At 45.3% G+C, this 16,920-nt stretch overlaps 1 protein-coding gene across 4 annotated transcripts in view; it reads left to right on the top strand.

Moving 5' to 3' along the window:
• The first annotated feature begins 276 nt into the window (after positions 1-276).
• DIP2B (disco interacting protein 2 homolog B) overlaps positions 277-16,920 on the top strand; it is a 245,725-nt gene continuing 229,081 nt past the window's right edge. For 2 of the 4 annotated variants that reach the window (XM_019039091.2, XM_019039092.2), the window contains exon 1: positions 277-560. In XM_019039091.2, the coding sequence (XP_018894636.2) occupies positions 461-560 (100 nt within the window). In that variant the 5' untranslated portion in view covers positions 277-460. The remainder of the gene's footprint in view (positions 561-16,920) is intronic. The other 2 variants (XM_055357229.2, XM_055357228.2) reach the window with 1 other exon arrangement.

Genomic DNA, 16,920 nt, shown 5'->3' with positions numbered 1-16,920 from the left:
TGGAGTAAAGGACACGATAGACATACATTGCTAAGTCTAGTATTGGAAAAAGTAAGGCCTGGGACCCCTAAAAACTTGCTCGAGAGTGAAAGGTAAATGCTATGTGTCCACACTACTGTGGTAAAGCCGACAGTCCATACCATGAGCCCATTTCGCGCAGGGAAATTCGAGTGGTGGGCTTGGGCCCGTCGTTCTGGTAGCTTCCCAGTAGAGGGCGCCGTAAGCATATGCGTCTTCAGCCTGACTGGGCAGGGGAGGCGGTGCGTCCTCCTGGCCGGGGGGCGGGGCCGTCGCGCTCACGTGACCTTTGCTCATGGCGGCGGCGGCGGCGGCGGCGGCGGCGGTGCTGGTGGCGCTCGGCGGCCGGAGCCGGATCCTGTAGCCGGGTGTGGGCCCGTGTCTGTCCGTCCCTCCTTCGGCCCCCTCTCTTGTCTTCCGGAGTGTGGCTGGCGGAGCTGGGATGGCGGAACGAGGCCTGGAGCCGTCGCCGGCCGCGGTGGCGGCGCTGCCGCCTGAAGTGCGGGCGCAGCTGGCGGAGCTGGAGCTGGAGCTCTCGGAGGGTAGGAGCCGGGCCGGGGAGAGGGCGCCCGGGGCCCTGCGGATCGCGGCGACTTGGGAGACAGGTCCCCGCCGCGCGCCCTGGCGGCCGTGCGGCGAGGGGGACGAGGGTGCAGAGAACCTGGCCTGGCACTCCACGACCGTTTTCCCTCCTCTCCCACCCCATTAAGTGGTTTCCTGTGGCTTTCATTGTTTTCCCATAGAGGGGACTAAGTAAGGGCTTGTGGAAAGGTCCTCCCGGGCCCACACTGCTTCTGCGCTTCCTGCCCCCCAAAACCCGAGACAAAGCTGCGCCCTCCCGCTTCTGCCCAGGCGTCTGGGCCAGGTGGGGTGAGGGGTAGGGCTGCGAGGAGGGTGGCTGACAGCTTTCTCCTTTCCTCTCCCCTTTTCGTGGAGGGCTCCACGCCTTGTTCCAGCCCCCCCTTCCCCCTTTCAAAAAGAGACACATGGGAAATCCGCAGCATCATTTCTTCTCTTTCCTTTAACAATGCGCGATGCCTCCCCAGTGACAGGAGTGAGACAGAAGCGGGTGAGCCATTTAGGGTCCTAGGAAGATAAGAAGCAATGGCATTAACCCAGAGAGACACACGGTGCTGCTTTTAGACCACCTTTGTCATAAGAAGTTTTTTTTTTCCTGGTGCCTGTTATTCGGGCCGAATTTTCCGCATCTGGTCACCTTTTGGAGTCTTTGATGAAGGAAGGAGAGGAGGCTACCGTTTACTTGCAAATCCTGGCTGGCATTCTTTCTTTTGACAATGGATTGGGACAGGGAGGGTTCGATTTATTTTCAGAATTTAAAAAAAAAATGGAATAAATCAAGCCACTGTTATTAGAGAACTCCTTGTACAACAATGAGAGAAACACAGTGCTCCGTTGTGGGCATGTGATCAGGCTTGTGGGGCAGTTGTGATCAGTTCTGTGTAAAGTTCCTGTTTTTATCACTGGCTGCCCCTGAGACAAAAGCAGCATTTTCTCCAAGCTTGATACCAGTACTTTGATTGTGTCTCCAGAGTTGCATATTCTTATTGAGTTCCTTGTGGAAGGCCCTCTTCACTAGCATTTTTCAAGTGGATCAAAAACTCTTGATTGGAAAAGAAGAATGTGACCAACTCCCAGGAGCTTATTAAACATTACTTATTGTTTACTTATTAAGGCATTATGGTTCCCTCCCCTCTGAGAATCCTTTACAATGAAAAACCAAAAATAGAGTTGAATGTTATAAATCCTGTTGGGCACTGAAGGAAATAATTATTTTTAATAACCCTTTTAATAACCCAATGTGTAGGAAAGTGCTGTTTTTACCTGCACTTAACTATCAACGTGTTATTTTTCAATTAATCCAATTTTCAAGTTATTCTTCGGCCAGTCCCGGGAATCACTGGTATTAGATTAGTTTGTTTCTGTGAAGTGTTTAAGAAGATAGGAATCCTTTGGGTTTGTCTGCCCAGTTATACCTTAAGTTCCCCCCGCTTCGAAAATCGAGGGGCTTTTTGCATTACCATCAATTCTGTCTCTCAAGATAACTCATTCTTCTCCTAGACTAAAGCATTGACATTAAATCTGTGTTGACTTGCATTAAAATCTGACTTTTAAAACTGCTATTTGAAAGTAACAAATCATCTAGCTTTGATTAGAGAGAGGTTTGCCTGGATGCTTGCGTCAGAGGGAGATTAAAAATAGGAGTTGATTGCTTTCACATGGAGAGGGAAATCCTGGAAGCTCCTTATTCTGGGTATATCTGCTTCCAGCTGATTGTTGTTTACATCTCTGGGTGTTTCTAGACATCTCTAGAATGTCTAGAAACATTCTGAGGAACTATTTCTAGGACCCACACTGATTAGCTCACCTCTCTCTCCTTCAAAAAGGTGTGAAACTTCTACAAATTGTGAATGCCAAGGCTTAAACATTTTAAGGACAAGTGCGTGGTTTGCTTTCCAATGAAGGATTATTTTGGTTGGCATCTGACTTGGTTTGAATTTGTTTCTTATAGATATACTACACTTCTTGTATTTCATCTGTTTTAGCAATGGATGACTCTGGAAAAAATACAATTGAAAATCTTGGGCCTGCAGTGTCAGCATATTGGTCATCTTTCTTGCTTAAAGTACAGGGGATGGTTGGCTGGAGAAGTAGATAGACATTAGGAATTCAAGTGAAGTTAAAATAATCCAAAAGTCCCCATATCTGTGTAGTATGGTGTTATTTGTGATGCCTGTAGCATATTTGGAGCTAAGTTTTGTTCGTTTTGCATTTTCTCTACAGTTACTCTGCTCTAACATAAGTACTTTGCCTTTTCTTGTTTTAGATGCTTTTCTTTCGTTTGTTTATTTTTTTTGAGATGGAGTCTCACACTGTTGCCCGATCTCAGCTTACCGCAACCTCCGCCTCCCAGGGTCAAGCAGTTCTCCTGCCTCAGCCTCCCCAGTAGCTGGGATTACAGGCAAGCGCCACTACTGCCGGGCTAATTTTTTTTGTATTTATAGTAGAGACCAGGTTTCACCATGTTGGCCAGGCTGATCTTAAACTCCTGACCTCAAATGATCCACCAACCTCAGCCTCCCGAAGTGTTAGGATTACAGGCGTGAGCCACCGCTAAAGATGCTTTTAACTGTGTGTTTATCATGCCTTGCTGACATTGGTGCACTCATTTCTCTATTTTCATTTTTTCTTTCTTTCTTTCTTTTTTTTTTTTTTTTAAGGTTCAGCCTGTCATTGGTCCTAATCATAGCAATAATCTGAGCTGTATGCTGTTAAAGAATTTTCTTTGTGCTTGCCTGTATTTTCAGCTGCAGGCTTTTGTAATAGATCAGCCAACTCTGTGCTGAAATGCAGGTTTGTGCCTGCTTTGGGCTCTTTGCCGCAGAGCGTGTTGCAGAGCCCTGTGATGTGTCTGGTGCTTCAGGCAGGTCACCAGGCAGCTTCCTGGTTAAAACCTGCTTCTGTCACAAAAAGAACAGGCTGAAACTGCCTGGAAATCATTTAAAAATTGAATTTCCACATAAGGATGAGCTTTTCTATAGACGAGTTGAATAGGTAGAAGGTTTCTGCAAGTATTTCTGTGACTGAAATTTTTAATGATCCACATATTTTATTATTATATGCTTGACAGCTCTGTTGTTTGGACTTATGTATATGGTCTAGTCAAGTGTATGTACATAAAGTAGCACTAATGGGGAGAATTAATTTGCTTAAATCTGTCCAATAATACATTATATTTGTGTAATGATCTTTTTGTACATTGTCATTTGAGCTTTACTAAACTTCACTAGATAGAATAGGTATTGTTACCACCCACCGCCCCTTTCTTTTTTGTGGCTTAACAGAAGGGAAAACTTGTACTCAGAAAGATTGTTTTGTCTAAAGCTGCATACCTAATAAGTGTCGTTATCCTAAGCTGTCATGTGACAATGACATTGGAATGATTTAAATATCTGTGCTGTCATTGCACAAGCTGTTAACTAATTTTTTCTCTAAGGAAATGCTACCTTTTTTTTTTTTTGTGATGGAGTTTCGCTTGTTGCCCAGGCTGGAGTGAAATGGTGCGATCTCAGCTCACTGCAACCTCTGCCTCCCGGGTTCAGGTGATTCTCCTGCCTCAGCTTTTCTGAGTAGCTGGGATTACAGGCATGCGCCACCACGCCCGGCTAATTTTGTAGTAGATACGGGTTTTCTCCATGTTGGTCAGGTGGGTCTCGATCTCCCGACCTCAGATGATCTGCCTGCCTTGGCCTCCTGAAGTGCTGGGATTACAGGTGTGAGCCACTGCACCTGGCCCTAAACAGTTCTATACCACAGTGTTGATTCTCTCTCTGAAATCTCTTTCAAATCCATCACTTATGCATTCAGTTCAGCAGATGTGTATTTTGTGCCTACTGTGTGCAAATGAGCAGGATACCCTGGTAGCTTTTAAGAAGCTCTGAGTCTGCCAGGGAAATCATTGAAAACTGCCAACAAAACAGTGCATGACCATGGTGGAGTACGTACAGAGGCTGCCTTCTAAGAAAAGAGGAAGCTATCTGCTTTATCGTTGTGAGAGACAGAAGAGAATTATAAATACGAGATTGGATTGTGTGGCTAGTAGAGCGGGCTATAATTTAGCCTGTGCAGTTCAGCCATAAGTGCAACGCGAAGAATGTTCCTATACTTCTGTGGCATGCAGGAAGGAGCTCAAGTCTTTCAGTGTCTGAGAACAGTCCAAAGATGACAACTGGAAAGGTATTTAAGATAAAATAACACTCACAGGAAGGGATCCTCCCTTTTCTTGTTTGAACACTTCTCTGAGTACAAACAGTAAACATAGTCCCATCCTCCCTTTCTCCTGTCTGTTTCATCACGTAGCTTTGTGGTCCTTAAAGCATGGCACAGGGTCTACCACGAAGGCAAAGGGATAAGAGAAGACTGCTTCCTAGGAATTGCAGTGACTTTTAATGGGGAAGAGGTGGGAGAGTTGAAGAGGAAAAAGAAGAGATGTTGGATAAAGATTTTACAGTCTCAGAAGGGGGCAGGTAGACTTAAGCCACCATAAAACTGGTAAATCCCTCCTGCTTTACCTATCATGGGAAACGGGGCCACTTATCCCAAAATCCGTAGCTTAGTCATAGATTTGTAGGATACACCTTTTTCAAAGTTCTGCCTAAGCAGTTGTAACACCTGATGCTAGGAGTATTAAGGAAAGCAGGAATGTAGATTTTTAAATAACCAAGAATGGGCATTATCTAAGCAATCTACCTCCAGAACTTGCGTGTGTGTTTTTGGTGGGCAGGAGCTCATCTTCAGAATTACTGTCAGAGCCTGTGACACATTCCTTTGAAAATTCTCATGGTGGCAGATTTCAATTCTTTGAGGGTAGAGTTTCATTTATAGGTCACTTGGAATCGAGTAGAGAAAAGCTGGTTAATATTCTTTTAGAATCCAAACTAGTTGTGACTGAAAAAATTAGAGTGATTATAAACTGATTTTAGTTGTGATTGTCAAAAAAAATCAGAATGACTGTAAACTGGTTTTGAGGGCCGTTCTAGAAGAGAATTTACAGACAAATTCACTGGAAGAATGATTCACCTTATTGAAAAGAGTAGCTTGTATGGATACCCTTGTTCTGGTGTGTATTTTGAAAAATTAATCTTGTTTGACAGCCCCATGGCATTGAGCTGGATTTTTGAATAAGATAAATCATTAACATGTCACGCTTAGCTCAGCCCTTGGTTGCAACTTTCTGTCCTAGCCTGTTTAAGACTTAGCACTTCAGGGTTGAAAGTTCATATGACTGGCTAAAAAGGGCCTTCATACTATATTTGTATTCTAATTACTAGAGTTCTCCATGGTTCTCTCTCATGTGACTAATTCAGGGATACTCTTTGAATTGCTTCTTCTTGCTTATATGCACAGTTTCTCGTAAATCTTTAAGGGTTCAGCTAAAGTACCACCTTTTTTTTTTTTTTGAGACGGAGTTTCACTCTTGTTGCCCAGGCTGGAGTGTAATGGCACGATCTCAGCTCACCGCAACCTCCACCTCCTGGGTTCAAGTGATTCTTCTGCCTCAGCCTCCTGAGTAGCTGGGATTACAGGCATGTGCCACCACGCCTGGCTAATTTTGTATTTTTAGTAGAGACAGGGTTTCCCTATGTTGGTCAGGCTGGTCTTGAACTCCCGACCTCAGGTGATCCGCCCACCTCGGCCTCCCAAAGTGCTGGGATTACAGGCATGAGCCACTGCGCCTGGCTTTCTTTTCTTTTTTTTTTTTTTGAGACGGATTCTCTCCCTGTCACCCATGCTGGAGTGCAATGGCATGATCTCGGCTCACTGCAGCCTCCGCCTCCTGGGTTCAAGCGATTCTCCAGCCTCAGCCTCCCAAGTAGCTGGGATTATAGGCGCCCTCCACCACGCCCAGCTAATTTTTTGTGTCTTTAGTAGAGATAGGGTTTCACCAGTTGACCAGGCTGGTCTCGAACTCTTGACCTTGTGATCCGCCTGCTTTGTCCTCCCAAAGTGCTGGGATTACAGGTGTGAGCCACCGTGCCAGGCTCAAGTACCACCTTTTTTGTAAACCTATCCCTGACCAGTGTGATTTCTATTTTTTTTTTTTTTGAGACAGGGTCTCACTCTGTTGCTCAGACTGTGCAGTGGCACGACCTTGGCTCACCACAACCCCCGCCTTCCGGGCTCAAGCGATTCTCCTGCCTCAGCCTCCCCAATAGCTGGGACTACAGGCAAATGTCACTACCGTCTGGCTAATTTTTATATTTTTAGTAGAGACAGGGTTTCACTATGTTGGCCAGGCTAGTCTTGAACTCCTGACCTCACATGATCCACCTGCCTTGGTCTCCCAAAGTGCTGGGATTACAGGCATGAGCCACCAGGCCAGGCCAATCATGTATTTTCTAAGTATTTAAATTGCTTTTCATTTTATCTCTTAAAAAATTTTTTTTGAAAGTAGAGATGAGGCCGGGCGCAGTGGCTCACGCCTGTAATCCTAGCACTTTGGGAGGCCGAGGAGGGCGGATCACGAGGTCAAGAGATCAAGACCATCCTGGCCAACGTGGTGAAATCTTGTCTCTACTAAAAATACAAAAATTAGCTCGGCGTGGTGGCACCTGTAGTCCCAGCCACTCGGGAAGCTGAGGCAGGAGAATTGCTTGAACTCGGGGGGCAGATGTTGCAGTGAGCCGAGATCGCGTCACTGCACTCCAGCAACAGAGCAAGACTCCGTCTCAAAAAAAAAAAAAAAAAAGTAGAGACGAGGTCTTACTATGTTCAGCCCAGGCTGGTCTCAAAAGTCCTGAGCTCCTTTTACCTTGGCTCCTCCAAAGTGCTGAGATTATAGGTGTGAGCCAGCCACCAAGTCTCGCCTTGGCTCAATGTAAGCTCTTTTTTTTTTTTTTTTTTTTTAGATAGAGTCTTGCTCTGTCCCCCAGGCCAGGCTGTAGTACAGTGGCATGATCTCTGCTCACTGCAACCTCCACCTCCTGGGTTCAAGTGATTTTCCTGCCTCAGCCTCCTGAGTAGCTGGGATTACAGGCTTGTGCCACCACGCCTGGCTAATTTTTGTATTTTTAGTAGAGACGGGGTTTCACTATCTTGGCCAGGCTGCTCTCAAACTCCTGACCTCCGGTGATCCGCCCGCATCGGCCTCCCAAAGTCCCGGGATTACAGGCTTGAGCCACTGCACCCAGCCTCAATGTATGCTCTTGTAGAGAGGTCCTTTGTATCTGAAATTTATTTTAAATAACTCACAACTATTTATTTCTTATATTGTTTTAGGAATACGATAAATTTTTGGTCACTTCAATTTGAATTGAAAAATAAAGTCTCAGTTTTGGGGACTTGATTTTGACATAAGGTAGTGTTGTATAATCATTTGAGAAGCACATATTTTGACATCTGGTGGGCCTGGGTTGAAGTTCTGTCTGTACCATTTATTAGCTCTGTGACTTTGGACAAACTGTCTAACCTCCCAGATATGAGTTTCATCAACACTTAAAAAGGAATGACGGTGGTGTGCAGTGGCTCCTGCCTGTAATCCCAGCACTTTGGGAGGCAGAGCCGGGTGGATTGCCTGAGCTCAGGAGTTTGAGACCAGCCTGGGCAACATGGTGAAACCCCGTCTCTACTAAAATACAAAAAAATTAGCCGGGCGTGGCGGCATGCACCTGTAGTCCCAGCTACTCGGGAGGCTGAGGTAGGAGAATTGCTTGAACCCGGGAGGCGGAGGTTGCAGTGAGCTGGGACCGCACCACTGCACTCCAGCCTGGGCGACAGAGCGAGACACCATCTCAACAACAACAACAAAAAGGAATGACACCCTCCTTGGAGTTGTAAGGAGGTTTAAAGTAAGATAATAGAAAAGCTGAGTATAGTATGGCGTGTGGTGAGCACTCAGCACATGTAATCTTTATTGCTGCTGATAGTGAATGGATGCGTGGAGACTTGGCAGTTTTTAATATCTTGTGTTACTTAGTAGAATAAGGTTATATATGAAGTGATGAATGGAATCAATTTGTGATAAATTTTTTGAAAGTAAGCCTTCACTCTATCATCAGTTGTTCCTGTTGGCACCTATACCCTATACCCTTAGTCCAGTACATGTTGGGTCACTGCAACCAGTTGACTAGAACAGAAGACTTGCTGGTCTGTTTCATACAGACATCTCGCATATGTACATTTCTGAGCCTACAGATTCAGGCAAATGCCTGTGACATATAAGCTTGGTTTCTGAGACTTAACATCTACAAGCTATGAAAAGGGACATATGGATGTTTAGAACCTTCAGAAAGTATGGTTTTTACTCTTCCGTTTCTTATCCCTCACTTGTCCTCAGTGAACGTATCCTTTTAGTTCCTCTTTCAAAAGTTTTCTGGCTGGGCGTGGTGGCTCACGCCTGCAATCCCAATACTTTGGGAGGCTGAGGTGGGCAGATCACCTGAGGACAGGAGTTTGAGACCAGCCTGGCTAACATGGTGAAACCCCTTCTCTACTAAAAATACAAAAACTAGCCGGGCATGGTGGCAGGCGCCTGTAATCCCAACTACTCGGGAGGCTGTGGCAGGAGAATTGCTTGAACCTGGGAGGCGGAGGTTGCAGTGAGCTGAGATCATGCCACTGCACTCCAGCCTGGGAGATAGAGTGAGACTCCGTCTCAAAAAAAAAAAAGTGTTCTTGATCTTCTTTTCCTTAGAGTTTATTTACCATCAGCCTCCGTGAGTCCTCTCAGACTTAATTGGTCTGATACTGCTTTTATTTAAAACCATTGGTAAATCTAAAGCTCTGTCACTTAGTTGTCTTTTTTTTTTTTTTTTTTTTTTTTTTTTTGAGACGGAGTTTCGCTCTTGTTGCTCAGGCTGGAGTGCAATGGCATGATCTCAGCTCACCATAACCTCCGCCTCCCGGGTTCAAGCGATTCTCCTGCCTCAGCCTTCTGAGTAGCTGGGATTACAGGCATGCACCATTGGGCCCAGCTAATTTTGTAGTTTTAGTAGAGACGGGGTTTCTCTATGTTGGTCAGGCTGGTCGCGAACTCCCAACCTCAGGTGATCCGCCCACCTCTGCTTCCCAAAGTGCTGGGATTACAGGTGTGAGCCACCGTGTCTGGCCTTTTTTTTCTTTTTCTTAAAGATCGTCTTGCTCTGTCGTCCAGGCTAGAGTCCAGTGGTGCGATTGTAGCTCACTGCAGCCTTTAATTCCTGGGCTCAAGTGATCCTCCTGACTCTGACTACAGGTGTGCGCCACGATGCCTGGCTAATTTCTTCTTTCTTTCTTTTTTTTTTTTTTTTTTTTGAGACAGAGTTGCCCGGGCTGGAGTGCAGTGATGCCATCTTGGCTGAAAACATCCTTCTCCCAGGTTGAAGTGATTCTCGTGCCTCAGCCTCCCAAGTAGCTGGGATTACAAGCATGCACCACCACGCCCTGCTAATTTTTGTATTTTTCATAGATACAGGGTTTTGCCATATTGGCCAGTGCCTGGCTAATATTTTATTTGATTTTTTTGGTAGAGATAGGGGTCTCACTATGTTGCCCAGGCTGGTCTTGATCTTCTGGTCTCAAGCAATCCTCCTGCCTCAGTCTCCTAAAGCACTGGGATTACAGACATGAGCAATTTTGCTGGGCCTCAATTATCTTTGAATTCGAAGTTTCTTAAAAGTGGAGATGGTTTCCTATATTCTTTACCCTTAGGGTCTAAGTTAGTACTTTTGTACATGTCAAATGGTCCATCTCTTTTTGTTGATTGTTTATATCATAGAGGATTGAGAGTTTTTCATATCTTTGTGTTTATAGTGCATAAGGTACTTTCTGGTACGGATGCTCTTTTATGAGTAAGAAAGGTTCTGAAAGGCCATTTCTTTGGAAATTCCATAGTGTCACAGCCATCTGAATCTTTGGATACATGGGTTGGATTCGTTGGACCTGAAAACTCTAAAATTATATGCAGGAATTTTTTTTTTTTTTTTTTTTTTGGTTGAGTCAGGGTCTTGCTCTGTCACCCAGGCTGGAGCACAGTGGTGTGAATGTGGCTCACTGCAGCCTTGACCTCCTGGGATCAAGTGATCCTTCCACCTCAGCCTCCCAAGTAGCTGGGGCCACAGGTGTGCGCCACCATGCATAGCTAATTTTTTTATTTTTTGTAGAGATGGGCTCTTGCCATGTTGCCCAGGCTGGTCTTAAACTCCTGGGCTCAAGCAGTCCTCCCACCTCGGCCTCCCAAAGTGGTGGGATTACAGGCATGAGCCACCACACCTGGCTGTATGCAGGATTTTGAGTGTGAGTGCTTATGTGTCTTTTTTGGGATCTGGGTCTACAGCTTTCATCAGTTTCTTAAAGAGAGCTATGAAGCAAAGTTAACCAAGCCTATGCATTATCACCTTTCTTTCTTTTCTTTTTTTTTTTGAGACGGAGTCTTGCACTGTGGCCCAGGCTGGAGTGCAGTGGCGCAATCTCGGCTCACTGTAAACTCTGCCTCCCGGGCTCACGCCATTCTCCTGCCTCAGTCTCCTGAGTAGCTGGGACTACAGGTGCCCACCACCACGCCTGGCTAATTTTTGTATTTTTAGTAGAAACGGGGTTTCACTGTGTTAACGAGGATGGTCTCGATCTCCTGACCTTGTGATCCGCCTGCCTTAGCCTCCCAAAGTGCTGGGATTACAGGTGTGAGCCACTGCACCCGGTTGCATTATCACCTTTCATTCTCACTAGTTTATAAGGAAGACCAGACTCCCTCAGCTTCCCTCCCTAATACTTGGCAGACTCATCTGTATCACTTCCACCCGTATCTCCTTTCTTTTCTCAGAGGAGGAACTGTCCTCTTCCTGTTCGAAGGTCTGTCCCTCCATGTTCTTACTCTCATCTCTTCTCTTTTGAGATCTTGGGATCTCACTTTATTGATTGATCTGTTCATTTACAGTCTCTCTTTGTTTCTTTCATCTTCAACCTCTCACTTAACACTTGGCCCTTGACTCTTTGCCTTCAGCCTATACATTATGTTTTTGAAACAGAGTCTCACTCTGTTGCCCAGGCTGCAGTGTAGTGGGGTACTCACTGCAGCCTTGACTTCCTGGGCTCAAGTGATCCTCCCACCTCAGCCTCTCAAGTAGCTGGGACTACAGGTATATTCCACCATGCCCGGCTAATTTTTAAATTTTTTGTAGCAACAAGGTGTTGCTTTGTTGCCCAGGCTGATCTTGAACTCCTGGGCTCAAATAATCTTCCCACCTCAGCCTCCCAGAACATTAGGATTACACGCGTGAGCCACCATGCCCAGCCTCCCAGCTTTAAAAAAAACACACACAAAACTTTGCCACAGTCTTGCATGAGAATATGCTTGCTTTCATGTGCTGGCCCTCTCTCCCTCTCTCGAGCCTGAAAGGTGTGGCCTACATTTCCTTCCTCTTATTTCTTACCTTTGCTTAGTGCTCAGTCCATTTCCCCTGCCTCATGAAGCCTCTGAAACAACTGTTTCCAAGGCTACCACTGACTCCTAATTTCAGACTGCAGAGAACCTGCTGGATATGGCATCTCTCTCTGCAGCATTGTACACTGTGGACCTTTTTTTTTTTTTTTTTTTATGGAATCTCACCCTGTTTCCCAGGCTGGAGTGCAATGGCACAATCTCAGCTCACTGCAACCCCCTCTCCTGGGTTAAAACAATTCTGCCTCAGCCTCCCAAGTAGCTGGGATTAACAGGCGCCTGCCACCACGCCCAGCTAATTTTTGTATTTTAGTAGAGATGGGGTTTCACCATGTTGGTCAGGCTAGTCTCAAACTCCTGACCTCGTGATCCGCCCGCCTTGGCCTCCAAAATGCTGGAATTACAGGTGTGAGCCACCATGCCCAGCCCTACACTGTGGACCGGTATCTTTATGAAACTCTCCCCTTCCTAACCTTTGTGGCATAGTTTCCTTCTGGCTTCCTAACCTTCCTCGTGCTCTCTCTGGGGTTTCTTCTGCTCTTTCTTTCTCCTGATGAGGGTATTCCTCAGATTTGTGTCTGTTCTTCACCTCACTTTACATACACAGATAAGTAATCTTATCTGTGCCCAGGGCTTCAGCTGTCATGGCTGTGCACGTGGTTCCCTAGTCTGTATCTGTAGCCCTGACTTTCCTCTGCTCTAGACATTCCATTGGTTCCCCCATGCTAACTTGGTAAGTCTAAAACAACTCTGTTTCAACTTCCTCCTCCACCCCTGCCCCCACCTCCCTGCTTCACAGATAACTGTATTTCAGAATGTCCACTTACTATCTCCATCCATTTCTGCTGCTATGACAAAATACCTTAGACTTGGTAAATTATAAATGATAGAAATTTATTGCTCACAGTTTGGAAGCTAGGAAGTCGTAGATCAAGAAGTCAGAAGATTTATTGTCTGATGAGAGCCTGCTGTCTACTTCAAAGATGGCACCTTCTTGTTGCATCTTCACATGGTGGGAGGGACAAACAGGCTCCCTCAAGCTTGTTTTATAAGGGCACTAAGCCTGTTCATGAGCACTCCTCTTTCATGACCTAATCACCTCCTAGAGGCACCATCTCTCTTTCTCTCTCTCTCTCTCTCTCTCTATCTCTATCTCTATCTCTATCTCTATCTCTACATGGAGAGAGTCTTGCTCGTCACCAAGGCTGGAGTGCAGTGGCGAGATCATAGCTCACAGTAGCCTTGGATTCCTGGGCTTAAGCGATCCTCCCACCTCAGCCTCCCAAGTAGCTGGGATTACAGGCGTGTGCCACCACACCTGGCTGATTTTTTATTTTTTGTAGAGATGGGGTCTCATTATGTTTCCCAGACTGGTCTCAAACCCCTGGCCATGAATGATACTCCCACCTTGGCCTCCCAAATTGCAGAGATTATGACTGTGAGCCACTGTGCCTGGACCTCATCTCTTAATACTATCACATTGGGAATTAAGTTCCAACATAGGAATTTTTGGGGGACACTGACATTCAGACCATAGTAACTTACCAAAGTCAAAAAAATTGAGAGTCATCCTTATATTCTAAAAAAATTTTGTTTTGGCCGGACACGGTGGCTCATGCTTATAATCCCAGCACTTTGGGAGGCCGAGGTGGGCGGATCACCTGAGGTCAGGAGTTCGAGACCAACCTGGCCAACATGGCGAAACCCCATCAGTACTAAAAATGCAAAAATTAGCTGGGTGTGGTGGCGGGTGCCTGTAATCCCAGCTACTCAGGAGGCTAGGCTGAGTTAGGAGAATTGCTTGAGCCCAGGAGACGGAGGTTGCAGTGAGCAGGGATCACAGTGAGCCGAGATCGTGCCACTGCACTCCAGCCTGGGCGACAGAGCAAGACTCCGTCTCAAAATCCGCCTCCCAGGTTCACGCCATTCTCCTGCCTTAGCCTCCTGAGTAGCTGGGACTACAGGTGCCCGCCACCATGCCCGGCTAATTTTTTTGTATTTTTTTAGTAGAGATGGGGTTTCACCATGTTAGCCGGGATGGTCTCGATCTTCTGACCTCGTGATCCGCCCGCCTTGGCCTCCCAAAGTGCTGGGATTACAGGTGTGAGCCACCGCGCCCGACCAAAAAATTTGTTTTAATTAATTTTTTTTTTTTTTTTAAATAGAGATGGGGTTTTGCAGTGTTTCCCAGGCTGATCTCACTCCTGGGCTAAGGTGATCCACCCGTCTTGACCTCCCAAAGTGCTGAGATTACAGGTGTGAGCCACCTTGCCCAGTGATCCATATTCTAATGGATCACTGAGTCTTGTTGTTTCTACTTCCTGTTCTCCATACCATTCCAGTGTTAGTTCAGGCACTTATTTCTTGCTTAGACTAATGAGGTAGTCTCCTAACTCATCAGCCTGTCTCAGTCTCTTCTCCCTTCAGTAGGTCTTTCTCTACCCTGTCATTGATTGATCATTCTGAAACACAAACCTAATTGTGTTCTCTTCCCTGTTTAAAAGTTTTCCTTGGCTTCTCTCAGTCACAGGATAAACTCTAAGCATCTTTCTTTGTATACCAAGACCTGCCTGCCTTTTTACCCTCATTTCCTGCTCTGTCTATATTTGTTGTCTGCTCTCTAGCCATGCCAGATGACTTGCACTTCCATGAATGCACTGTGCTTTTTTTCACTTGTATGCTTTTGTATACATTGCCGTTCTCTAAAATGTCCACTGTGGCATGTTCTTCCCCTTTTTTTGCCCGGTTAACTTCTGTTTCAGTTTCCTGTGAGTTTCCAGTTAACTTCTGTTTCGTTCCAGTTTCCTTTTCTAAGCTCTTTTAAGAAGTTAAATCTCTGTATAAGTAGTCATCAGTTATTGAGAGCTTATGATGTAATAGGTCCTGTGCTTAGCACTTCATATACCTTGCCTGGCTAGTAAGTAGGTGCTGAATAGATAGCTCCTATTAGCATAATGATGATGAGGGAACTGAGGTAGCAAAAAGCACCTGAACATTGCATACAATGTATCTTCCCACCTGTGGTTACACATTTCCCATAAGGTAGCATTCTGGACGCATGGCACTGGGAAGGAGCACTGAATTTAGGAGTCATGCTGAATTGCGTTCACATATGGTCTTGGGCAACTTTTTTTTTTTTTTTTTTTTTTTTGAGACAGAATCTCTCTCTTATTGCCCAGGCTGGAGTGCAATAGTGCGACCTCAGCTCGCTGCAAGCTCCGCCCCCTGGGTTCAAGTGATTCTGCTTCTTCAGCCTCCCGAGTAGCTGGGATTACAGGCACCCGCTACCTGCCCGGCTAATTTTTGTATTTTAGTAGAGATGGACTTTCACCATGTTGGCCAGGCTGACCTCAAGTGATCGCCCACCCCGGCCTCCCAAAGTACTGGGATTACAGGCGTGAGCCACAACGCCCGGCCCTTGGGCAAGTCTTTGAAATGTGTTTCTAATCTTAACAACTCTTAGAGATAGGTGTGCAGTTTCTGTACAGTGTGCTGGGATTGGAAACCAAGTCTGTTTGGTTCTAAGCCCTGTGGTGTTTCCACACAGCCATTTTGACCTCCATCTCCCTGAATCTTGTTTCAAGTAGTTTCAGCAGAATTCTCCTGCATCTTAACTGGTATGTATCATTTTCCTTAGGATACAATTTCTGTCTTTTTTTGTTTTTGTTTGTTTTTTTGAGACAAGGTCTTGGTCTGTCCCCTAAGCTAGAGTGCAGTGGCATGATCTTAGCTCACTGCAACCTCAAACTTCTGTACACAAGCAATCCTCCAAGTAGCTGGGATTACAGGTCCATGTCACCATGCCTGGCTAGTTTTTTATTTTTTGTAGAGACAGGGGTCTTACTTTGTTGCTGCCCAGGCCGGTCTTGAACTCCCGGGCTCAAGCAGTCCTCCTGCCTTGGCTGCCCAAAGTTCTGGGATTACAGGCATGAACCACTGCATCTGGCCACAGCTTCTGTGTTTATTTTTTTGGGGGTAGGGCTCCCTGGAGGGAGAAGAATGGGAATGTTCTATCTTATTCTCAGAGAAAAAGGTATAGGGGTGTAATTTGTTATTTCTTACCGTGCTTTGCAGGAACTAGAGGGGTTAACACTCTGTAGATTATATTTGGAGGGTTTCCTTCATACCAGTATAACTACTGGCAAGATGTGACTTTTATTTCTTTTCTTATTTCTTAAAATTTTTGTAGAGATGGGGTCTCACTGTATTGCCCAGGTTCGCCTTAAACTCCTGGGCTCAAGCGATCCTCCCACCTTGGCCTCCCAAAGTGTTGGGATTACAGGCATGAGCCACTATGCTGAGCCTCTTTTATTTTTTTTAAAAGAATGAAAAATATGAAGGTCATCTATAAAGTGAAAGGTAATTTTATGTACTTGTCTTTTGTTGTGAAGTTACTTTTTCTTCCTTGAATTGAGATGGAGATGATGAGAAGCTGAAAGGGGAAACCCAGGATGATAATATTTTGGATGCTACATGGGACAGCCCTAAATGAAAATTCACAGGTCTAGCCTAGCATCTTTGAAAGGTCTGTGTTGTGAACAGGCCTCGAGCTTCTGGGTTATTGATACAGGGTTGTGCTTACATGGTGATGCAGAAAGAGTTTTTAGTCTTTTTTCCCCCAGGATATTTAATGTTTAATGTAAAAATTAATGTATAAATGAGTATAGATGCTTCTGTGAATGACATGTACTTTAATTGGTTTTTCTTGGAGGTTTTTTTTTTGTGGTGAAGAAATAGTGCTCTAATACCCTTTATTTTTGGAGGACTGTTGCTTTTAGGCATACATTAAAGCATCTGCAAGATTTTTTTTCTTTTTCTTTCTAAGGATTTAAGATCATATTGTTGTAAGTTAATCATGGGCCAGAACTTGTGGCTTTTAATTCAGTTCAGGCATGAATAAATTTTATAGTGCTGACCAGTCTTGTCATTGAATCTCCTTTTTTTTTTTTTTTTGAGACAAAGTCTTA

This window comes from Gorilla gorilla, chromosome 10 (genome assembly GCF_029281585.2).
Source record: "Gorilla gorilla gorilla isolate KB3781 chromosome 10, NHGRI_mGorGor1-v2.1_pri, whole genome shotgun sequence".
Classification (NCBI taxonomy): Eukaryota; Metazoa; Chordata; class Mammalia; order Primates; family Hominidae; genus Gorilla; species Gorilla gorilla.
The sequence above is the reverse complement of the archived record's forward strand: the minus strand, read 5'-3'. Positions and strand labels throughout refer to the sequence as shown.